This window comes from Staurois parvus, unplaced genomic scaffold (genome assembly GCF_062004578.1).
Source record: "Staurois parvus isolate SC_StPar_1 unplaced genomic scaffold, SC_StPar_1.0 ptg000165l, whole genome shotgun sequence".
Taxonomy (NCBI): Eukaryota; Metazoa; Chordata; class Amphibia; order Anura; family Ranidae; genus Staurois; species Staurois parvus.
Window position 1 is genome coordinate 4,418,276 of NW_028317961.1, and position 25,396 is coordinate 4,443,671.

A 25,396-nucleotide genomic window follows, 5' to 3' on the forward strand; every position below is an offset into this window, starting at 1 on the left:
TGAGTACATATGCATGCTTATACTTTTCAAAGGTCCGATATTGTTTTATGTACAATCCTTGTTTTATTGATTGCATGTAATATTCTAATTTTCTGAGATTGTGGATTTGGGGTTTTCATAAACTGTAAGCCATAATCATCACAATTATGACAAATCACGGCTTGAACTATCTTGCTTTGCATGTAATGAGTCTATCTCATATCAGTTTTACCTTTTAAGTTGCATTACTGAAATAAATTAACTTTTGCACGATATTCTAATTTTTCGAGTTTCACCTGTAGGTTTGCAATCTGTATTGTGCTGACAAATTATGCAGGCACCTTAGAAATAAAAAAACAAATAAAATGAACATAGGAATTTGCAGTAGGTACCGCAAAACCCTTTAAAGTGGATTCATTCATTCATTTAGAATAAATTTTATTTACTATTTTATATGGCTAATCTAAGTCTTACTTCAATGCGTCCATCACTTGTCTATTAGCATGTCAAAAAAAAAAAAAAATGTGTACTGCTTTATTTTCACTGGCCCATTGCCATTTTTTGAGATATTCGACAAAATAGTATTGTCTAAAAAACAACAATGTAGGTAAACAGAAGTTCAGAAACTCCCAGTGTGTGCCTGGGACTAAAATATTTTACTCTATCCAAGGTTTGTTTAATGTGAAACATGATATGAACTTATACTAAGTGAAATGCCCATATAAAAGATGATCTAGAACACTTTAGTGCAGAATGATAGCCTGCAAAGTTAAAGCCTATGCAGTGAATGCTGCAGGTCCTTTTTGGGTTGTTTTTTTTTTAAACATTTCTTATGTTAAGGGAACATTTGGTAATTTAATGTTTGTCACTGTGACCTTACTGCATCAGGATCGATTCCCAGCACAACAATGCCTGCATGGAGTTTGTTCCTTGTCCCCATGTTTGTGTGGATTTCATGGAGGTTTTAAAATTTCCTTACACAAGCCAAAACACAAAGTGCTTGGCTGACTGGCTTGTGACCAAATTTTGCCCTCGAGTGTGCATGCCTCTAGGATTTTGGTGCAGCATAGAACATACAAATTGTTAATCACTTATTCCAAGTGAATTTCTTGCAGCTGCAAATTAGTTAGAAGTCTTGCACTACTGCAAACTTCATATTCAAATAAAAACACAACAGTGAATTTTCTTTAGGCCTTATGCACACAGCAGCCAATTGAGATGCATCAGAAGAGGTGCTGCTGTGCTTGGGGGGCTGCATAAGGAACCCGCATGTGCAGTGATGCACGCTCCGAACACACACAATCTGCATTCGGAGCATACTTCAGTACACAAGTGGGTGTTTTATGCAACCCCTAACATGCACAGACACCTCTTCTAATGCATCTCAATGGTTGGCTGTACATGGCAAGAGTGGTTCTTGGGAATGTCATTATGTAGGCTCTGCAAGGTTATAGGCATAAAATCTTTCTAGCTTATTGCAATCAACTAGTACTATAAAACAAATACAAAAAATATATTCCAAATTAGCATATAATTAGAAATATAAAACATATGAAGAGTTGAAAAAGACATTAATAAACTGCATGTGGCCCAAAAACAGCTTATATATCAAATGTTCTCTGATTTAAAGAACACCTATAGTGACAGAACATACTGTAGATGCTGCCGTACCCTTTTTTTATTACGTTTTTCATTACAAAAACACAACCATTTAACATTTACATCAAAAATACAAACAATTCTCCTAAATTTCCCATCCCAACCTCCCCGCCCCCCATCTCCACCCTCCACACAACCCCCCCCCCCCCCCCCCCAATCCATATCTCTCCAATAATCCAGATCTTGTCTATACCCCTTCCCCCTCAACCCTCTCTTCCTATTCTTCTTTCTTTCCCTCTGGCCTTTTTTTCCCTATTCATGTTTCTGCTGAGGTCATACAAGACATTCCCTTTAAATCTCTTACCTTGGGTCAGGTCACTGGCCTCTTACTACTTCCAAATATTTTCCAAATATTTTCCGGTTGTCTTGAACTCAAACCATCTTCTCCATTCCTTTCTAAATTTTTCCATTTTACCCACATCTATAAGGTATAACTCCTCCATCTTGTTTATATAATCAACCCTCTCTAACCAGTCCCTCATTGTTGGAGGCTCCTGTACCTGCCAAAATTTGTAAATAAGCCATTTAGCCACACTAATTAGATGATATAATACACTATTTTTATACTGCTTCACCGGAACATCTGACCTATAGAATAAACAAACCTACGGATTTCTTCTTTATGGTAGCCCCCAATATCTCTTGTAGAAGTTGGATTATATCTTGCCAAAACCTCCTGTATTTTTGGACAATCGCACCATATGAGCCATTGTTCCCTTAGCTCCACATCCCCTCCAACAGAGCAGTGTGACTTCTACTCACTGTCTATGTGCAACACTCGTCAATCTCGCTAAACATTTATAATTCATCTCAACTGTTTTCATATTCATCACCCCGTGTTAAACATTTTATTCTTCTGTGTTCATTTTTGTTCCCAGCTCCCTTTCCCATTTCTCTAAGAACAGAGGAGGACCCGCCCTCCTCAGTTCAGTTAGAATCTTATAAATCCCATAAGTGACATGTTTTGCAGCCATATTACAGCCCAAAATCTTTTCAAACGGGAGCATGTCCTCCGCCATTCTCAGGGGTTGGGGCAACTTCGAAACAAAATGTCTTAAATTTGTAACATCTCAATTTATCTAGTGCTACAAATATCTCTTTTTTACTCTTTAAATCTTGAAAAGTGCACAACTCCCCCTTAACTACTATATCCCCCAACCGTGCATCTACATCCTTAAACCATTTCCCCGAAATATTATCCTTCCCCGGCGGGAAAAAAAAAAAAATCAGTACCCACCAGGGAAATCAGCAGTGAATTATACTTTCAGTCCATTTGTTTATGTAATCCATCCCATACTCTTAACACCTCATGTGTCAGTGTACTACTAGTCTCATCCATATTACAAAACTTCCGTGGTATCCAGATAATCCTCTCCAATCATGTGTTACATAAAGTGCCTTCTATTTTAACCCAACTCTTGCCCTGTGAATTATGTGTCCAATCTACAATTCGTGACAGTGCCACCGCAGTGTAATAATTCTTAATATTGGGCAAATTTAATCCTCCTTTTTCTGTCTTATTACACAGAAGTTCATACCTGATTATTGGCTTCTTATTAGCCCATATATATTTAAGTATTAATTTATTTATCGCAAAGAAGAATTTTGGAATGTGGACTGGGAGCATATGAAATTTATATAGGATTTTTGGGACTATCACCATCTTAACCAAAATTATACACCAAATCCAAGAAACCTTTCCCCTTGAAAGTCTTCTGAACTTCTCCTTTATTTTGTTTATTAATGGGATATAGTTTACCCAGTATATATTTTTTATAGAAGGGGTCAATTTTAATAGTAGATAACCCAATTCCTTTTCCCTCAATGAAAACGGAAAGTCCTTTTGTACAGTCTGCATCTCCTTAGAAATATTAATATTCAAAATCTCTGATTTTATGGGGGTTTATTTTCAAATCTGAAAGCTCTCCGTACTCTTTTAATGAACTCATTTGTTTAGGTAACGTTAACCCAGGGTTCACAATATAAAACAATATATCATCACCATATGCCGCTACCTTATGCTCTATCTCACCTATCTTGATTCCTCCAATATCTACACTATATCTTACCGTCGCCAACAAAGGTTCCAAGGATAAAACAAATAATGGGTATAAAAGGGCAACCCTGACTTGTACCGCTTTACATCCTAACAGACTCAGAGAGACCCATTTACCATGACCACCATTGTTGGGCCATTATAGAGCTCCTTTATCCAACCCATCATCTTAGAACCTATTCCCCAGACCTCTAGGGTGTCAATCATGAAGCCCCAATCTACCCTGTCAAAAGCTTTTTCAGCGTCGATCGACAGTAGTATAAATGTTAGTAATTTTTCTCTTTTTGCCTTCTATAAGAAAAGCAATGTTCTTAGACCATTATCCCTCCCTTCCTGGGACAAAGCCCACTTGATCCAAGTGTGTACATTCAGGCACCAACTCTTAACCTCATAGCAAGCACCTTCGCAAACAGTTTTGTATCTGTATTTAGAAGTGATATAGGTCTGTAACAAGGCACATTGTGAGCTATCCTTCCCTCTTTTAAATATAGAAATATATATATATATATATACACACACACACACACACACACACATACACACACACACACACACACACACACACAGTGGAGCAAAAAAGTATTTAGTCAGCCACCAATTGTGCAAGTTCTCCCACTTAAAAAGATGAGAGAGGCCTGTAATTGGCATCATAGGTAGACCTCAACTATGAGAGACAAAATGAGAAAAAAAATCCAGACAATCACATTGGTTGATTTGGAAAGAATTTATTTGCAAATTATGGTGGAAAAAAAGTATTTGGTCACCTACAAACAAGATTTCTGGCACTCACAGACCTGTACCTTCTTTTATAAGAGGCTCCTCTGTCCTGGACTCATTACCTGTATCAATGGCACCTGTTTAAACTTGTTATCAGTATAAAAGACACCTGTCCACAACCTCAAACAGTCACACTCCAAACTCCACTATGGTGAAGACCAAAAAGTTGTCGAAGGACACCAGAAACAAAACTGTAGACCTGCACCAGGCTGGGAAGACTGAATCTGCAATAGGCAAGCAGCTTGGTGTGAACAAATCAACTGTGGGAGCAATAATTAGAAAATGGAAGACATACAAGACCACTGATAATCTTCCTCGATCTGGGGCAAGATCTCACCCCGTGGGGTCAAAATGATCACAAGAATGGTGAGCAAAAATCCCAGGACCACACAGGGGGACCTAGTGAATGACCTGCAAAGAGCTGGGACCAACATAACAAAGGCTACTATCAGTAACACACTACGCCACCAGGGACTCAGATCCTGCAGTGCCAGATGTGTTCCCCTGCCTAAGCCAGTACATGTCCAGGCCCGTCTGACGTTTGCTAGACAGCGTTTGCAACATCATGCTTTGGGGCTGTTTCTCCGCAAAGGGACCAGGACTACTGATGTGTGTATAGGACAGAATGAATGGGGCCATGTATCGTGAGATTTTGAGTGCAAACCTCCTTCCATCAGCAAGGGCATTGAAGATGAAACGTGGCTGGGTCTTCCAACATGACAATGATCCCAAACATACCGCCCGGGCAACGAAGGAGTGGCTTCGTAAGAAGCATTTCAAAGTCCTGGAGTGGCCTAGCCAGTCTCCAGATCTCAACCCCATAGAAAACCTTTGGAGGAAGTTGAAAGTCTGTGTTGCCCAGCGACAGCCCCAAAACTTCACTGCTCTAGAGGAGATCTGCATGGAGGAATGGGCTAACATACCAGCAACAGTGTGTGCCGACCTTGTGAAGACTTACAGGAAACGTTTGACCTCTGTCATTGCCAACAAAGGATATATAACAAAGTATGGAGATGAACTTTTGATATTGACCAAATACTTATTTTCCACCATAATTTGCAAATAAATTCTTTCCAAATCAGCCAATGTGATTGTCTGGATTTATTTTCTCATTTTGTCTCTCATAGTTGAGGTCTACCTACGATGCCAATTACAGGCCTCTCATCTTTTTAAGTGGGAGAACTTGCACAACTGGTGGCTGTCTAAATGCTTTTTTGCCCCACTGTATTTCTTTATTGTACTAGTACGTGCGCTTGATCACGGGGTTTTCCCTCCCCCACCTTTAGTGCATCTGCTCTTCATATTAACTACTCTTGGCGTTAGAGCCACAGATATTCTACTCAAAAATACAATATTTTCACACTTTGGGGGGGGGGGGGGGAGGTTTGCGTCTTCCTTATTCTTCTCCACTAACTTTTCAGTCCCGAAAAACAGTTGTAACGCACACATTATTAGCAACAATACTTGGCCCCTGAGATACCCTGACTCATTAATCTTCTGCCCGCCCAGCCCTACATTTCAGGTATACAATTGTTTAGCAACAGTAGACAATATCGACTTTAAATCTCCAGCTGTTGCCCATGGCAACTTACCATCACCCTCTGAGCCTGGGGTTCTGGGTCCGTCTGTCTCTGTGCCCTCTTCTGCTCCCGTTGGGGTCTCCTGTCCCAGATTGTAGAATCACCTGAGGAGGGGTCTGGGCTCGGGCTCAAGATGTCCTGTGATCCAATGTCCTGTGACTTTTGGAGTCTCCTGTCCTCCGGATCTCTGCAGTGTATCATCCAGCAAGCCTCGTGTATCCTTGCAAGGGGTCAGAGTGTGAATCCTTCCCCGCTCAGGTACCTCATCTCTCCCGGCACCTCCTGTGCTCTGGGGAACTCCCTCATCAGCTGACGGAGGTACCGGCGTCTACGGGTGCTCCCAGATCCCAGCTCCTCCTCACCACTGCATCCCTCCACCAGGGGCTGCTGCCACCATGCAACCTGCACCAGAGGACACCGCACAGCATCGACCAGGAACATCAAGGCGAGGTGAGTTTAAGGGGTGGTATAGTGTAGGTCAGGCCCCAGGCAGCTTCTTCATGGTGGGAATCGGGAGCTCCTGCACTTAGCAATCTCCAAGCGCCATGTTCAGGCCCCTCCCCCCGGAAGAAGACTCTGTTCTGATGGAGAACCTTGTAAGGGAGTGCAGCTTTGATGATCTCTTGCAAGTCTGCTGATATACCCTTCTAAAAATGATAGTTGCCTTTCTTTCCTGTTGATCCAATGCCTTGGTAGTACCAGAGGTAAATATGAAATATCCAGTCAGATCAGCAAAGAGCCATTTCCTCTTACTAGAGACTAGTAAGTAGATGTGAACTTCATTTTCAGGTACAATATAGTGACCTGTCAATTGGTCAGTAGATGGTGTTCCTTGTGATTACTGGTAAGTACAGCATATAACATCCAATTTCTGCCACTAGATGGAGTCCTTTTATGCCTTTTTTGTTTTAAATGTTTTTTGTTAGTTGTGCTCCATAGCAAGGGTTTTAAATTATATTAAATATTGCCCTGTGCATCGATACTTTCTCGTGAGGTGAAGTCCATTTTGGTGCGAGTAGCTTTTTTTCTTCTGCCCATAGTAGTTTTTTAATGCACCTTTGTGGAGTCAGCTTCTGTATCCCAACCCTCGACATCATCATCTGTGACAAAACACATTAAGTGGAGCACAAGAGTCGATATCAACACACCCGCTGGAGTAAGCAATGCAGTTTTTAATGCCTGGATTCTTCTTATCTTTCTGGGTAATATTTTAATCTGAATAAATCAATGCAGGCTGCTGATTTACACTGTGTTGAGTCCCTTTTTGTCCTGCTTTATGGTTTAACCTGTGACTTTTTTCCTGCGTTTCCCATAGGTACAGCAGCCCATTCAAATGAAAGTCGCTGTGAGTCGCTGTGCCTGCGCAAACATCTCTGCACAGAATTGCAAATATGTGAGCCTAGGCTAACGTTTTGGATATCTTGCAAGAAGCTCTGTACTGTATGGTTTTTTATTTTTTTTGTTGTCTGAATTGGCACGGAGTTGACACATTATAACATTAGCAGTGCCAGCCATCATATTTCTCTAAGTGAAAATTTCCAACTAAATTTATGTTGTCCATTCTTTTTCAAATAAGACATTTTCTTCATCACACCAATTTTTCTGTCTTAATATAAACATGCAATGCCTGCCCAAGTCATGTAACTGGAAGCATCATTTTAATACTATCCCAATGTTATATTTAGAAAATAATCTGACAGATAAAATGCATGTTTATTGAACTATATTTACATAAAGGTTGGTTGTACCATAGACCTTCTATGTGCCTGACAAGCACTTTCTAATGTCTATAGGAAGCCTAAGGTCAAGGGCTGCTAAGATGGTCATCTTCACCACAATGTCTGGAGGCCTACATGGTGATCAACACACAAGAGTGCCTGGCAGTCAGCTAACCCACTGTGCAGCTGCAATCCCGCACAACAGCTGGCTCATAAATGCCTTACTGTACTGGTTGCACTGGAACAAGAGCTACATCATTCTGCATTCAGCATAACTGTGTCTGGAGGTCACAGAAGTGAGGCATTTTATCCAGAAAAGCAACAACCACAACAGGAAAAACTGAATCACAGAACTTGGGCCAAAAATTAAACACATTTTGTATCTTTGTGATTGTGTTAAGAACCAGAGATTGAAAAAAAAAATGCAACCTATTTGGTATCAAGATGAGAAAAGCAACAGAACCTCAATAGAATGAGCAATCCAAGGTGATTTGAAAAGGGATCTCCATGCTGAGAAAACATCAAATATTATAACACAAGGAAAGTCTCAGAAGCAAAAAAAAAAAAACAAAAAAAAAAAAAAACAAAAATAAATCTGAGAGCTATTCAAGAGCTAGTGCACAAAAAAACACAAAACTAAAATAGAATAGACTAAGATTGCCAGCTTTAAGGCACATCTTAAAACAAATACTCCATCTCGCTTAAAGGCTACGTTCACCTTTAATTAAAAAAAAAAAAAAAAAAAAAAGAAAAATACACGTATTTTTGAAGGAAAAAAAAGTGCATTTATTATTTTTTTTCGAACAGGAGCCTGCAAAGCATTGCATACACAATCACTGGATGACAGGTGCACGGTCAGGCTCCTGAATACTCTCCTTTCAGTTGTCTCCTCATATCTCTGTACGGGCTTTCAGTTATAAAGCTGGCGGTAGAGTGAATGGACTACGAGACAGCACACTTGTAGTCCATGTATTCACATTTTTTTTTGTATTTATTAGAGGTAGAATGGGAGGAAATCAGAGTACCCAGAGAAAACCCATGCAGACATGCAGAGAACATGCAAACTACAGGCAGGTAGTGCCGCGATTGGGATTTGAACCAACAACCCTAGTACTGCTAGGGTATGGAGAGAACATTCAAACTACAGGCAGGTAGTGCCGTGATTGGGATTTGAACCAACAACCTTAGTGCTGCTAGGCGGAAGTGCTAACCACTTTCTCTGTAAATGAAGGACGTGACTGCTGAGGAGAGGAACCCACACCCACTATCACAGGGGAAGGGGCTCGAGGAGAACTGGGACACATATCTTACACCCTAAATAGAAGTGTAATATGTTCCAAAGGTGAACTTATCCTTTAAATGTAACGTGGGAGAAAGTATGTCAAAACTATTAGTTATCAAATCACCCAACAATTATACAATATGAAACAAGCTGGATAATAGAGGAATTAAAGCAGAGCTCCACCCAGAAGGGGAATTTAACTTCGTAAATAAATATTTGTGAACTGGCAGAGGAAGCACTGGCATGCAGCTCCTGCTCCCTTCATGGTTGCCTGCTTCCTCCACTGCCTTGATACACTCTGATGCTCTGGGATGGTGGATCGGGAAGCCCAGTTCGCAATCAACATGTTGCTGGCCCTGGGCAAGTGCTTCCCTGGTTTGAGGTCGCGTGCCATGAGTTGAGCTGCACCTTAGTCTCCGATCCTTTTCTGTAGTGCACCTTAGTCTCCGATCCTTTTCTGTAGTGCACCTTAGTCTCCGATCCTTTTCTGTAGTGCACCTTAGTCTCCGATCCTTTTCTGTAGTGCACCTTAGTCTCCGATCCTTTTCTGTAGTGCACCTTAGTCTCCGATCCTTTTCTGTAGTGCACCTTAGTCTCCGATCCTTTTCTGTAGTGCACCTTAGTCTCCGATCCTTTTCTGTAGTGCACCTTAGTCTCCGATCCTTTTCTGTAGTGCACCTTAGTCTCCGATCCTTTTCTGTAGTGCACCTTAGTCTCCGATCCTTTTCTGTAGTGCACCTTAGTCTCCGATCCTTTTCTGTAGTGCACCTTAGTCTCCGATCCTTTTCTGTAATGCACCTTAGTCTCCGATCCTTTTCTGTAGTGCACCTTAGTCTCCGATCCTTTTCTGTAGTGCACCTTAGTCTCCGATCCTTTTCTGTAGTGCACCTTAGTCTCCGATCCTTTTCTGTAGTGCACCTTAGTCTCCGATCCTTTTCTGTAGTGCACCTTAGTCTCCGATCCTTTTCTGTAGTGCACCTTAGTCTCCGATCCTTTTCTGTAGTGCACCTTAGTCTCCGATCCTTTTCTGTAGTGCACCTTCGTCTCCGATCCTTTTCTGTAGTGCACCTTCGTCTCCGATCCTTTTCTGTAGTGCACCTTCGTCTCCGATCCTTTTCTGTAGTGCACCTTAGTCTCCGATCCTTTTCTGTAGTGCACCTTAGTCTCCGATCCTTTTCTGTAGTGCACCTTAGTCTCCAATCCTTTTCTGTAGTGCACCTTAGTCTCCAATCCCTTTCTGTAGTGCACCTTAATCTCCGATCCCTTTTCTGTAATGCACCTTAATCTCCGATCCTTTTCTGTAGTACACCTTAATATCATTTCTGGCAACATAATCACAGTCTTAGACTTGCCACCATTGCATGTCTGTGGTCTCTGCCAGTTTGTTTTATTAGATATATTACAATCTTCATCAATACAAAGATTACCAGTACACCACAAGTTCTTCATAAATGTTGACTGCTCAAATGGTTGCAGCAAGCAATACATATTTTGAACAAACCCAAACTTATTCATGCTGCATACAATTACATCACAAGCTACATCAATTGCTAAAAGGTCAAATAAAAATGTCAGGCAACATCACCCACCCTTGAACTTCAAGCACAACAAAATACTTTGTAAATATGGATTAGGTAAACAATATAATCTAAAACAATCTAAAAAATGCTGCTGGCAGGACTTTTCTCTGCAGCATACGTTATTGCAGTGGTGCACATTTGATAAAGGGATTTTGGTAAGTATATTCACTTTGTATGTACTTGAGGATGCAGCTAAGAGCCTTAAAAGTACTTCAAGTGTGAACAATTCATAGCTAAACATACAGCTGCAAATTCTGCTATTGCTCGCACACACCTTCTGCAAACGCCACGCATTATTTGTTTTACTACATTCTCGTACAAACATCTACTGTTAACCTGTTCATCACATGCATTTAAACAATGCTCTGACTCTGCTTATGTAAATATATTAGGTCTACGCTGCAGAACAATATTTCCAGTATACATAACTTGATATTATAGTCTGAACATTGCTTACATAGGTCTATAGTGACCAGACACACTGGTAATGCTTGTCCTTTACCCAGTCTGCTAGACAATCAGATCAAACAATTGTACAATAAGCTTCACACTATTCAAGGGTTTGTCAACAGTGCATAATGCATCAAACTAGTGTGGTCAGCAGTTAACTGTTCACACCAAGTAGACCTCTGACATTAGCCAGTCCTTAAAAACAAGAAAACAAAGCCCCTTTATCTAGCTATAAAGAATGTTAGTAAGAATTTACCTTATGGAGCAAGAGACTGCATACTTTGATCATTTATATAAACTGTCAAAAGTAGAGGTATATTAAATCAATGAAAAAATACAAAACAAGAGGGGGGACTTTTGCTGCTATCAGTTTGATGAATGATGTAGAATAATAAAACCAATGATAAAAAAATAATAATAATAATAATAATGAAGGGATTCAGGATAAAACAATGCTATATGTGTGACAGGCCAGAGCATTGCACACTGGCATCCATGCTTAGATAATCAGCTGTGTGTGGAATATTTATCAGGTCATATTAAATCAGAAAAATCTACGGCAAGAAAGGCTGTCCAACATTTACATCAAATAAAGGTCTCATGGACTCTAGCATATTAAAAGTACTCCTCGTAGGCTTTGGAACTGGCAGAAAAAGTCAGCTTAAAAAAATGACTGTTTTGGTGGGTAATTAAAACACATTTACAGGCGTATGGCATTTAGAAATATATGCATGTAAACGCATTCTTCTGACTAGAATATGCATTTATTCTAGTCACTAGAATGCATTGCGTATATTTACGTGATTCTATGCTCGTTTACATGTAAAAAAGCACAAATACAACTCTCCGGGAATGCAAGTTTGGGTCAAATGTAAGAGGTGGTATCAAAATGTTTTGAGACTAGTTTTGTAACATGCCAATAAATGGCAGCACAAAGCTGCATGCACAGTCACAAGGAACACCGACCTTCATAAATCAGTGTGCCAAAAACCAATCGCCTGTGTACATTGGGAGCAGTGCAACTGGTGCTATTCTGACCACGTGCATTACCACGTCTGCTATTTCTCCATGGACGGCAAGTTAGAACAAAGAGCTGTGTACACACCTAGCATTTTTTTTTTTTTTTAAAGTGAAAGGGAATTCGAAAGCATTCAATTAACATTTTTTTTATAATAAAGACATGCAATGTGGAAATCAATAGGAGAACTTTATATAAACTTACATAAAAACCAGTGAAGACCAAAAAGTGTAAACTTCATCCAAATTTTTGTGAAATGCTTAAATTTGTAAATTTGCAATTTTTTGGGCAGAATTGTGTGTATTTAGTAAACTATCGTGTGCTTAACCACTAGGGGACCGCCCGCAGTATATATACTGCTACAAGGCAGCCCCTGTGCGCAGGCTCACGTTTATAAACATGATTCTGCATTCCGTGGTAAGGGGCGCACGCGACCGCCCTACCCGCAGCACCGATCGCGGCCGCAGGTGTCAATCACCGAGTCCCAGACGGTGATTGCTTGCCGCAGCCCGGCGATTGCCGGCACACACTGTCTGGGAGGAAGGCTGCATTGTTTTCATTGGTGCTCTCCTCCCTGTCAGCTTTCAGTATACTGTTCGGGGGTCACTGAGCTCAGCCTTCCGTAACAGTGTGGAACAGTGTGTAACAGAGAGGTACACCCCCCCGCCCCCTAGTAAAACACTCCACTCACACAGGTAACCTTTGATTTTCTCCAAAAGTTAACCCCTTCCTCCCCAGTGCCATTAGTACAGTGTCATTGGGTTTTTATTTTTTGCACTGATCACTGTATTGGTATCACTGGGTATGTCTGTGACCCAAAGTCCGTTCCCCCCAGTGTCAGAATGTCCGCCGCAGTCCCGCCATAAGTCGCTGATCACCACTATTACTTTAAAAAAAATCCAGTATCTATATCACCATTTGTAAACGCTATAACTTTCACATAAACCAATTAATTTACACGTATTGGGATTTTTTTTTTTTTTAAGCAAAGACATGTCACAGAATACATTTTGGTCAAAATTTGATTTTTAAATTTTTTTACTGGACATGTTTTATAGCAAAACGTCCAAAATATTGTTTTTTTTTTCTCAAAATTGTTGGTCTTTTTTTTTTTTATAGTGTAAAAAATAAAAAAACCGCACAGGCGATCAAATACCACCAAAAGAAAGCCGAATTTGTGGGGAAAAAAGGATGTAAATTTAATTTTGGTGCAGCGTTGTATGACCGCGCAATTGTCAAAGTAGCACAAACCACTTCTGTATCCGCTTCCGGACCATCCTATAGAAGAAATACTGCTACAGGGCAGCACAGGTGCGCAAAATCACATATATATATATATATATATATATATATATATATATATATATATATATATGCGCAATTCGCGCTCCCTTGGTTTTCACGCCCCTCCCAGATGGCGTCAGATTGCCCATCAGTACACCAGTAATCACATTTAACACCTTGATTGCCAGGAAGACGCTCAAACAATAAAACCTCCATTGCTAGTATAGTATCTGAACAGATCAATATATTTGATCAAATCAGCACTATACCACCATTCACATTAGTATAGCGTCCCCAAAAACGCAGCGTTAGCGGGATCAGCCCCGGCACCTGCGTTTAGCCCCTACGCTTACCCCCCCCCCTTCTCCCCCAGCAAGTGCAGTGTCAGTAGGTCACTACTGTCACTTGATGCATTGCACACAAAACCGCAGTGTTTGCAGAATCAGGCCTGATCTCTGTTAGAACTTGCCGGTAAATTTTGATGACTCTCATATGCAGCAGAGTGCCAGTACTAGTGCCACGCTACCTATTGGTGAACTGGCGAGCACCAGCGGTCTAGTACATCTTGGTCTTTCACATAGCTCTTAGATTGTAAGCTCTCAGGATCAGGCCCTCCTAATCCTCTTGTATTGAACTGTATTGTTGCCGTATTGTTTCCCATTATATTGTAAGGCACTGAGCAAACTGTTGACGCTATATAAATCCTGTATTATAATAATAAAAATAATAATAATACCAGCACTGCAGATTGACTTGGTGACGTGGCGAGTCGCATAAGTGCAGTACAAGCTGCTGCGGTGGCGAGCACAAGTATTGTCCCGCAGCCACCAAGAATTCGCGCACAGGCCCGAAGAGCCCCTAGTATCCTTCCGGATGTGCTTGCAAATCCCGATTGGAAGCCCACGAATTCTGAAGCACCCATACTTCCCCCATTCACTGCCCAACTCGGAATTCAGGTGGAAATAGCAAATTTAATTCCTCCCCTTAATTTTTTTGGAGCTGTTTTTCCACAGAAGATTTGTATGCATTGATTGTGGATCAAAGCATTTTATATGCACAACAATGAATCGCTGCCAACCCAAATTCAAACCTTGCCAGACCATTCGCATGGAAACCCATTACGGTTTCCAAATTTATATTTTTTTTGGGCCTTACCCTCAACATGGGCATTACTAAAAAAAAAAAAATGAATTGCGGTTGTATTGGTCCACATATGCGCGTGTGTTCTGCTGCCATGGCCAGGCATAGATATGAGTATAATGTGTTTTATGCATGTCAACGACAATACACTCTGTCGTCCTTGGTATGACCGGCTACACAAAATTCAGCCCCTCTTAAATCACCTTAACCAAAAATTTTCAGATGTCTATACTCCCCAGCAAAAAATCTGCATTGATGAGTCCCTCATTAATTTTTCTGGCCGCCTTGCATTAAAACAATTTCTCCCCAGCAAGCGTGCCAGATATGGGGTCAAGATGTAGAAGACCTGTGAGAGGACAACAAGCTATACTTATAAGTTTTGGATTTATGAGGGAAAAGATAGTCACGTGGAGCCCCCCAGATGCCCAGACTACATGGGGAGTTTGCCCTTTGATAACGTGCATGGGCACGAAACGCGAAAGGTGACCTACTTGGTGACGTCACTCCGCACGGCTCAAGTGGACGGCCGGCATCCATCTTGGATTCAGTCATTGCCAGATGTGAGTTCATATCTCTTTACCTGATGTATTGTTCCATCTCCTAATAAAGTACTACACTATTGGAAGTTCTTTTCTCTGGCTTGTTTGTTATGAGCCCCCCCAAGGTGAATCCCTATTACTCCACATCTACCTTCACGAGTGGTTCCCCCTGCTGGATGGAGAGTATGTTCTTGGAACCTGGAGATGTATGCAGTGTGGTACCGGTCTTGCTGATGTTTGCCAGATGACTCCCAGTGTTCCATTTCCTAGATCCAGATTACCAGGAGTTGGTTTTGATTTACTCAAATGCACATTAGATTGCGCTTTCTGGTTAGTGCAATCTACACTCATTTTCAGCCACTGGAGTCACGGAGTTTCACCTTTATATTGAACTTGGAATTATTTGATTGTACAACACTTTAATACGTCACACCTGGACGTTCTTCACATTACTGTGTTTAGCGCTCTGAAGCACTTTTATCACTAATTTATTGCTTATGATATTATGAAACGCTCTTATTGCTTATGATATTATTAAGCAGCCGATTTATTTACTTATCTTATATAGCGCTGCATATTCTAGGTTATGATTTTATGAGAAGGTTTTACCTTTTATGCCAGCTGCTCTACTTATTTTACCCAGCGCTCATTTGATATTATTACACGGGGTGTAGTAGCAAGATAGTTTGGGACTTTGTGTCATCCTTTTTCCATATGGGGTACCACTTATACGTGGACAATTTTTATTCAAGAGTGCCACTATTTAGACATTTGTACAATCTTGGAACTGGCGCATGTGGCACCGTGTGACCTAATGTGTGCCCACCATTAGAAGTGGGTGGATACAGGGCAGTATATTTAAATGGTGGGCATACCATACATTTTTGTATGGCTGCATACACAAAAAAAAAAAAAAAAAAAAAAATCACTAGATCACTGGACTTTGAATGGTTATACCAGAATGATGCCTCCAGCTGCAGGCATCATCCTGGTATCACTTTTTTCAGCTGGCAATCGGCTTTCATGTAAAAGAAATCCAAGTGGCTAATTAGCTGCAGGATTGCTTTTACAAGCAGCGGGAAACAATGACCCCCTCCCCCGCTGCCTTCCATGGCATTCCCGTGCCATCGGGGGAACCTGAGAATGCAGCCGGTGTTTCTGCCAGCTGACCATAGAGCTGCTTGGAGACCAGAATGGTGACAATCATCTCTATAGCCTAAGAAATCAGAATACATTCCCTGTGATAGCATTAAAAGTGATCCAAAAAAAAAATTAAAGGGACAGTGTAAAAATAATTTTAAAAAATCAAAATTAAAAAAAAAAAAAAAAAAAAAAAGTACTTTCGTTCCCCCGCGTTCATGAGTGTTGACCCTGTGCCAGCATGGAAACAGCAAAACCATGCAAGTGAGGTATCGCCACAAACATCAGATCAAGGGCAGTAATTAACACTAGACCTCCTCTGTAAATCTAAAATGGTAGCTTGTAAAGGCTTTTAAAACATTGCCCACGGATATTAAAAATGTATGCAGTTTGTCGCCATTGCACGGAGCATGCACAGTTTTAAAGCATGTCATGTTTGGTATCTACTCGGCATACCATCATCTTTTATATTTTACCAAATAATTGGCCAATATATTGTGTTTTTGTGCATTAAAAGTGTATTTATTTTTTTTAAATTGAGTTTGAACAATCGCTGTGCGAGTACTATGTGACATAAAAAATTGCACCACCCACCATTTTATTTGCTAGGGTGTTTGCTTTAAAAAATATATATAATGTTTGGGGTTTAAATTCATTTCCTAGCAAAAAATACAGATTTTTTTTTTCATGTGAACAAAAAGTGTCAGAAAAGGCTTGATCTTCAGGCGGTTAGAAGAGTGAATGATGTGTGGCATAAACTTCTAATGCTGAGCATAAAATGCCTCCACCCCCCAAAACGACCCCTTTTTGGAAAGTAGACACCCCAAACTATTTGCTGAGAGGCATGTTGAATCAATAGAAGACTATTTTTTTACCACAAGTTTTTGGATGACAAACAAAATTGTCACCTAAATGATTTATTGCTCACATATGCCATGGGTATATGTGGAATTACTCCCCAAAACACATTCTGCTACTTCTCCCGAGTATGGGGGTACCACATGTGAGAGACATAGACACATCAGGGAATTTGAAAAGAAGCATGTTGAGTAGTTTGCAGATCTCGTTTGTTGCCACAAGTTATTGGAAAATGAAGAAAAAAACCAAACATTTTTTCTTTTCTTTTTTTAGATTTTAAAACCTTGCGAGAAAAAATGAGATGTGCTAAATACTCACTATGCCTCTTTTTAAATTACTTGGGGTGTCTGCTTTCCAAAAAGGGGTCATTTGGGGGGGTTTGGTGCTATCCTGGCATTTCAGGGCCTTCGAAACTGTGATAGGTAGTGAGGACGTGAAATGAGGAAGTTACGCACCTTCAGGCTTTCAAAGTGGTCATTGGATTTCAGGCTCCTGTATGTGGCTAGGCTCCCAAAAAGTCTACTGAATATGGGGATACCACATGTGTGAGAAGTAGCAGAATGTATCTTGGGGTGTAATTCCACATATACTCATGGCTTGTGCGAGAAATATATAATTTAATTGACAACTTTGTGTAAAAAAAAAAATGTTTTTGTCATTTTCCAGAAACTTGTGGAAAAAAAAAAAAAATTCCATGGGCTCAATAAGCCTCTCAGCAGATAGCTTACAGTGTATACTTTCTGAAAAGGGGTCATTTGGGGGTGTTTGTACTATCCTGGTATTTTAGTAACTCAAGAAATGTGATAAGCAGTCAGAAAGTAAAAGCTGTGCAAATTCCATTATCTATACCAGGGGTGGGCAAACTTTTTGACTTGAGGGCCGCAATGGGTTCATATATTGGACCCGGGGGCCGGACCAAGAGTAGATGAATGATGTGTATGTGTCATCCATAGTAAGTATAGTAATATTCCCCCATATTAAGCATAGTAATTCATCCCCCATAGTAATTCATCCCCTATATAGTAATTCATCCCCCACATAGTAATTCATCCCCCACATAGTAATTCATCCCCCACATAGTAATTCATCCCCCACACAGTAATTCATCCCCCATACAGTAATTCATCCCCCATAGTAATTCATCCCCCATAGTAATTCATCCCCCCTATAGTAATTCATCCCCCCTATAGTAATTCATCCCCCCTATAGTAATTCATTCCCCATATTAAGTCCCCAAGTCCCCCCTGTGTCAATTCACTTACCTTTACTCCGTGCGTTCCTCTCGCCGTATTCCCGCGCCGTTCCGGTGTAGCATGAAAATCTGTCTCCTATGAGGATCTGTCCCCCTCGACGTATCTGCGCATGTGCCAGTTTCAGGCATTAGCAGCCGATCGGCGATCTCCGGCACATGCGCAGATACGTCGAGGGGGACAGATCCTCATTGGAGACAGATTTTCATGCTACACCGGTCTCCAGGGCGGACTGTGAAAGGAGCCTAGCGGGAGCCTAACTCCGCGGGCCAGATTAAAAGGTCCGCCGGGCCGTATACGGCCCGCGGGCCGTAGTTTGCCCATTGCTGATCTATACCATAGTTTGTAGACGCTATAATTTTCACACAAAGCAATCAATATACACTTATTGGGATTTTTTAACCAAAAACATGTAGCAGAATACATTTTGGCCTAAATTTATGACGAAATTTTAGTTTTTTGGATATTTCTTATGATAGAAGTGAGAAAATATAAATTTTTTTAAAAAACTTTTTTTCTCAAAATGTTTTTTGTTTATAGCGCCAACAATAAAAAAAGAGCACAGGTGATCAAATGCCACCAAAAGAAAGCTCTTTTTGTGTGAAAAAAGGACATAAATTTCATCTATGTACTGTATTGCATGACCGCAGAATTGTCAGTTAAACTAGTGTAGCACTGTATAGCAAAAAATGGAGTAAATTCCAGTATCTATACCAGCAATGGGCAAAATACGGCCCGGCGGACCTTTTAATCCGGCCCGCGGAGTTAGGCTCCCGCTAGGCTCCTCTCACAGTCCGCCCTGAAGACCGATGTAGCATGAAAATCTGTCTCCAATGAGGATCTGTCCCCCTCGACGTATCTGCGCATGTGCCGGAGATCGCCGATCGGCTGCTAATGCCTGAAACTGGCACATGCGCAGATACGTCGAGGGGCACAGATCCTCATAGGAGACACATTTTCATGCTACACCGGAACGGCGCGGGAATACGGCGAGAGGAACGCACGGAGTAAAGGTAAGTGAATTGACACAGGGGGGACTTGGGGACTTAATATGGGGAATGAATTACTATAGGGGGGATGAATTACTATGTGGGGGATGAATTACTATGGGGGATGAATTACTATGGGGGATGAATTACTATGTGGGGGATGAATTACTATAATGGGGGATGAATTACTATAATGGGGGATGAATTACTATGTGGGGGATGAATTACTATGTGGGGGATGAATTACTATGTGGGGGATGAATTGCTATGTGGGGGATGAATTGCTATGTGGGGGATGAATTGCTATGTGGGGGATGAATTGCTATGTGGGGGATGAATTACTATATAGGGGATGAATTACTATGTGGGGGATGAATTACTATATGGGTGATTAATTACTATGCTTAATATGGGGGAATATTACTATACTTACTATGGATGACACATACACATCATTCATCTACTCTTGGTCCGGCCCCCGGGTCCAATATATGAACCCATTGCGGCCCTCAAGTCAAAAAGTTTGCCCACCCCTGATGTATACCATAGTTTGTAGACGCTATAACTTTCACACAAAGCAATCAATATACACTTATTGGGATTTTTTTTTCCAAAAACATGTAGCAGAATACATTTTGGCCTAAATGTATAACTAACTTTGAGTTTACTATATATTTTTTTTATAGCCGAGAGTAAAAAAAAGTTTTTCGTAAACATTTTCGGTCTTTTTTTGTTTATAGCGTGAAAAATAAAAAGCGCACAGGTGATAAAATACCACCGAAAGAAAGCTTTATTTATGCGAAAATAAGGACATAAATTTTGTTTGGGTACAGCATTTCATGACCGCGCAATTATCAGTTGAATTAGCGAAGCGCCGAGTAGCAAAAAGAGGCCTGGTCATTAAGGGGGGTAAATCCTCTAGGGGGCAAGTGGTTAATCAAAGATGTCTGGCAACAAGGATCAAAATTGCCTGTGAAGCTGAGGAAGGAGGGACTTTTAAATGAAACGACATATCCATTATTCCTGACTGCTAAACTTAAATCAGTATTAAACCCAAAAGTAAACATTTATTATATTGCATTTTACCAATTCATAGATGTGGTGGCTGCAGTCTCTTTTTTAGGCTTTCCTTCTAGTTTTATCTGGTAATCCAGCCAGTTAAAGTGTTACTAAACCCACAGTAATATCATTCTGTATATGCAGTAACACATGCTTGTTATACTCACTGTGGAATCTAAGGGGTTAACCCCCGACACTGTGTAAAAACGTTGTTTGATCCTGACTTCTCTGACTCTACACAATATGTCTTGTCAGGAGAAAAGAGGGGGACACTGCACGAAGGGGAGGATCAAACTGCACATGCTCAGTTTGGGGTGTATAGCTAGAGAGGGTTTTTTTTTTTCTCTTTGGAGAGTGCATGTGATTAGCACAGGGCCAATCAGCACTGTCCAGACAGAGGGTCAGAAGTCCTGCATCCTCCTAGTGCAGAATGAAAACTCCCCCCCACAAGCTTTAACGAGTGCTCGGCTGGACTCTGTTAAAAGTCACAAGACTGCTCTAACTGCTGATGAGAAAAGGTATTCAGCAGTTTATATTTACTAAAATATTCGCATGCCCATGTTCTGTGTACTGGGGGAGAGCAGATTTAAATTGGATACAGAGTCCTGGGTTTAGTAACACTAACTCTGTTTTTCAAAAGAAAAGTGCTCTTTCAGTTACAGGGATGAGACAACCATTTACCACAGGCTGGGGTGCTTTAAATCATCAGTGTTTATTCATGTAAAACCTTTAGCGCAAAAAAAAAAGCTGTTTGCTGTAACCGATTATTAGATGGCCTTTGGCCCCAATTTGTTAGTGTATTTGAATCTGCTAGTACATCAAAAACTCCCCTCCACCCCAGACCGACAATGTTTCTGTCCAAATCTACCTCCTGAGCTCCTTCATCCGAAGTGGGGGCATTCTAATACAGGAGGTGTGTTACTGGACATATCACCAAGCGAAAGCAGAGGGAGAAAGCCACATCTAATAATTGGTAAGCAGCAATAGATTACATTTATGGTTTTGGGTTTAATATTGCTTTAAAGGGAGCCAAGAAACATGCACTAATGAAGAAAGTTTAAAAAAAAAAAAATGTTGCTGACAGTTGGTATTTCTTAGATGTAATAGTTGCTGATTCCATGAGTTTGTCTAGCTTTGGTCCATCCTAACAATGCATAAATATATGAATAGTAAAGACACAGCTTCTTAGTTACAGTTCTAGGAATCAGTGTTTACAGAAGAAAAGCTATTCAAAGATACTTTTCTAAGACTATTTTGTATTTACTGTTTGAACATCCTTAGGCCCCATTCACACTAGATATAGTGGGAACTTGCATTCCCTCTCGTGATTTTGTTTGTGTGATTTTCACGTGGAAACACATGCTGCTCATTCACTTCAATAGGTTGCCCTATGTGCAATTGTCGTTCCAAAGATCAGGGACCAAATTTTGGCCCTGACCTGGTAGCAATTTTACAATTGTTGCAAATTTTGTCATGTGCCAATATCATACCACATTTGGAGTGCTAATCAGGATGATTGGCACCCAAACATACATCTTGCCACGATTTGGAATCACAGACAGAATTGTGGTGATTTTGCCTGCAATTCCAAATGGCCCATATGTGAACAGGGCCTAAGATGTCAGTTGTGTTCTTGTTAGTTTGCAGATAGTCCTCAGGATTCCACCGCAGCTATGAAAACAACTTGGAGCTTAAGGTATAACTCGAAGGTAAACTTTTTTTCTATAACACCGCAATTTTTCACTTTTTTTTTTTTTAGTTCAAGTCAACTTTAAGCCAGTATTCCAATACTCAGAAAAACAACTGGATTCATCTGTGAGGTAACAGCCTGGGCTGCATAACTGTATAGAACAATACAGAACACATTTCTCACTAAGAAAAAGATCCACCCCAATAAATGTTAACATAACATAGTGTAAAATAAACATTGGATGCAAGTAAGTGCCCATGGAGATTTTAACAAGCAATACTGAATAAAAGCAGAGCACAGAGCACTATCAAGCAGTATTGAATGGCATTAACTTGCAGCATATTAAGCACTACTAACAAAAGCACTCAAGTCTAGCAGTAATCTGGCAGAAGCCAATAAAGAAAAGGTCAGCCTGGGACATGACAACTCACGCACTTGTCTGGACCATATTAACCTCGTGGCATTATTTTGCCTTTCATAGAGAACATTTAGACTACTTCTTTCAAGTGCAATAAAATGGTGCAAACTACAGACCCAAACCTTGTACCTACTAATGATGAGTGTTAACATATATTTTATAGCTAAAGCATTTTATAGGGGGCATTGCAAGTTAACAGTACCTTCTGGTCGGTATTATCCCGATAGGTCAATCCAAAATAATCAGTTTCCAGTAAGTTGAGATGTTCGCAAACCTTGGAAAACAGCACCTGACCCTTAGCACGTTTCTGCAAGAAAGACAAAAAGTGAGTCAACTGCGTCATTCAAAATATATATTGTGCTTAAATGTATAGCTTAAAGCAGAACTACAAATCAAAAACACTATTAAAGTCATTTATAAAACGTAAAAAAGCAAAACTACCTCATCCATCCATGTCTCCATGCTTTATTTTGCTAAAAAAATCACTTTGAAAAACAACCCCCCCCCCCCCCCCCCCATAGCATTTCTGGTCGTGTCCTTCTTGAGTAAGGGCAGAAGTCCCAGACTTCTTGGATTCCTTCTGCCCTTAACTCAAGCATGCAGACAGGAGGTTGTACTTAGCTGAGAAAACCCCTCCTCACGACTCCTGGGAGGTTTGACATCTGCTTAGGCATGGAAACCAGGAGGTAAGAAAAAGAAATGTAAAAAAAAAAAAAAATTTTAATGACAAGTAAATATGGTATACTTTCCTATCTATTTACTAATGCCAGCAGCACAAGGATTAAAAATAGTTATTGTTGACAGAGTGAAATTCCACTTTAGGAACAAATACACATATCTAAGATCAGTTATTTTGATTAACTTATTATAAATAATCTGAGCAACTGTCCACTAGGTTATAAATTGTGCAAATAGACTTCTATTGATTTCAAAGGAAAGGTACATGTATACCATAGAAGAAATTTTAAAGCCCTGGGTCACCACACTACATGGGTTAAACTATACTGCAAATATGCACATAATATAGGTTAATATTAATATAGGTGCAAAGCAGCAAGTTTCACTTTTACATGAATCTGGCATTATCTAGGCAAATATCCCATTTAAGGCTTAAATATGAATTCCAGGTGTGATATTTTACATAATTACATTGGTCCAGCTTTGGACAGTGTAACTATACCATGGTAATCTCTGATAGGATGTGGAAGCATCTCCAAAAGGATAAGGTGGAGAGAGTGACATGCCACCACCTCTCCACCTCATCCAGTCAGAGTATGATTTGCAATCATTCAGAAAATTCAAGGCATTCTCTGAATGGTGATTGTGCCAAGTGTCCAACCTCCCGTGTTCAGAATACATCAGGCCAGTCAATCAGCACAGGACCCAGAATCAAGTGGAGATCACTGGAGTAGCGGTGTCTACTTCAATGGTTTCCATCTTCAGGGGGCATCGGCCAGGTATGGTGTATGCATACCTACATTTGTACCATGTAAAAATGTACTATATCTGGAATTCATCTTTAAGGTATGTTGAGTGTAACCACTAGGCATAGGTGCTCAACCTGTGCAACTCCAGGTGTTGCGGAACTACAAGTCCCATTGTACCTCTGCCTTTGGAATCATGCTTGTAACTGTGGAGGACCACAGGTTTAGAACCCATGCCTCATCAGTTGCAGTAGGGAGTGAAAGCTCCTTCCTCTGGCAAAGGTCTTGGCAACAGGATAGTTTCAAAAAGGAGGTTTATGTGTATTGGAGTATTAAAGGTAACCAGCTACAAAACAAAATATCTGAACATGAAGTCTCAAATGGAAGCCAACATTATTATTATTATTATTATACAGGATTTATATAGCGCCAACAGTTTGCTCAGCACTTTACAATATAACGGGAGACAATACAGCAACAATACAGTTCAATACAAGAAAGATTTGATGACCCTGCTGTCTTTTACTCAAACATATACTAAGGCTAGGGAAGCCATCACTACCCAGAATACTTTGCAGCCCAACCAGAAACATCTTCCACAATTATTTTACTTCATGACAGATAATCTTTTAGAAGGAATGAGGTTTTGCTTTTGAAATCAACTAGCTAATCACTAAAGGATACTGTTTTTTCTTTTCAATAACTGATTTAAGAATGTGCCTCTAACAAGTAAATCAGGATATTACCTAAAAATGATAAGCTGGTGAAATTTCAAATCTTAAAAGGGAAAGCGGCTAAAACGCAATACCTGAGAGTCAGGAAAGTTTTCTACTTTGAAAAGAAGCTGTGACTGCGGTGACAAAAATCATGCCATGATAAAGTTTACTGCATGGCATGATGTTCAGGTTTTGGTTTGAACATTTTGGGATTTAATGAGACCTCTAGTTTAACGTTTGCATACAGAAAAGTAAAGCAAGAAAAATGAACAAAGCAGCCAAGCCTTTGTTTACATAGCTACGCAGAAACTTCAACTGCCACTAACATCTGTTCAGCACAACTAGTCAAACAAACTATGGAAACAAGAGCCTTAACTTCCAAGAAAAAAAAAAAATTAAAAGTAAAAAGAAAAAAAATCCCAGCTATAAAGATACATTTTAAAATATATAATTCGTATAACCAAAGCACTTTTAACAAAGAAAGATTTGCCAAAAGTACTAAATTAATCAATGAAGTAGATTACAGCTGTGAACAGCAAGACCAGACCATCAAAAAAATGTGCTTAAGGTTTTGTTCAAACTGCTTTGGGGGCAGAACAGCATCCCAGACAGTATTTTAGGCACTCTGCCTATAGCTTGACCACTCTCCATAGAAAATAATAGACACAACTATGTTGCAGTACTCAATGTTCTTTTATTTTCAAAGTAGTGATATCACTACAACACGGCCCTTTGCTAGGCTTTATCTGGCCCTTGAGGCACTATTCCTCCCAATAACACCAACAATAGG

The 25,396-nt window shown here is 40.3% G+C and overlaps 1 protein-coding gene across 25 annotated transcripts in view; it reads right to left on the bottom strand.

Annotated features, from left to right (window-relative positions):
• The window catches only part of EPB41L2 (erythrocyte membrane protein band 4.1 like 2), a 296,017-nt gene that overhangs the window by 120,769 nt on the left and 149,852 nt on the right, over window positions 1-25,396 (bottom strand). For all 25 annotated transcript variants that reach the window (XM_089676149.1, XM_089676147.1, XM_089676145.1 and 22 more), the window contains one exon: window positions 22,669-22,773. In XM_089676149.1, coding sequence (XP_089532275.1) covers window positions 22,669-22,773 — 105 coding nt within the window. The remainder of the gene's footprint in view (window positions 1-22,668; window positions 22,774-25,396) is intronic.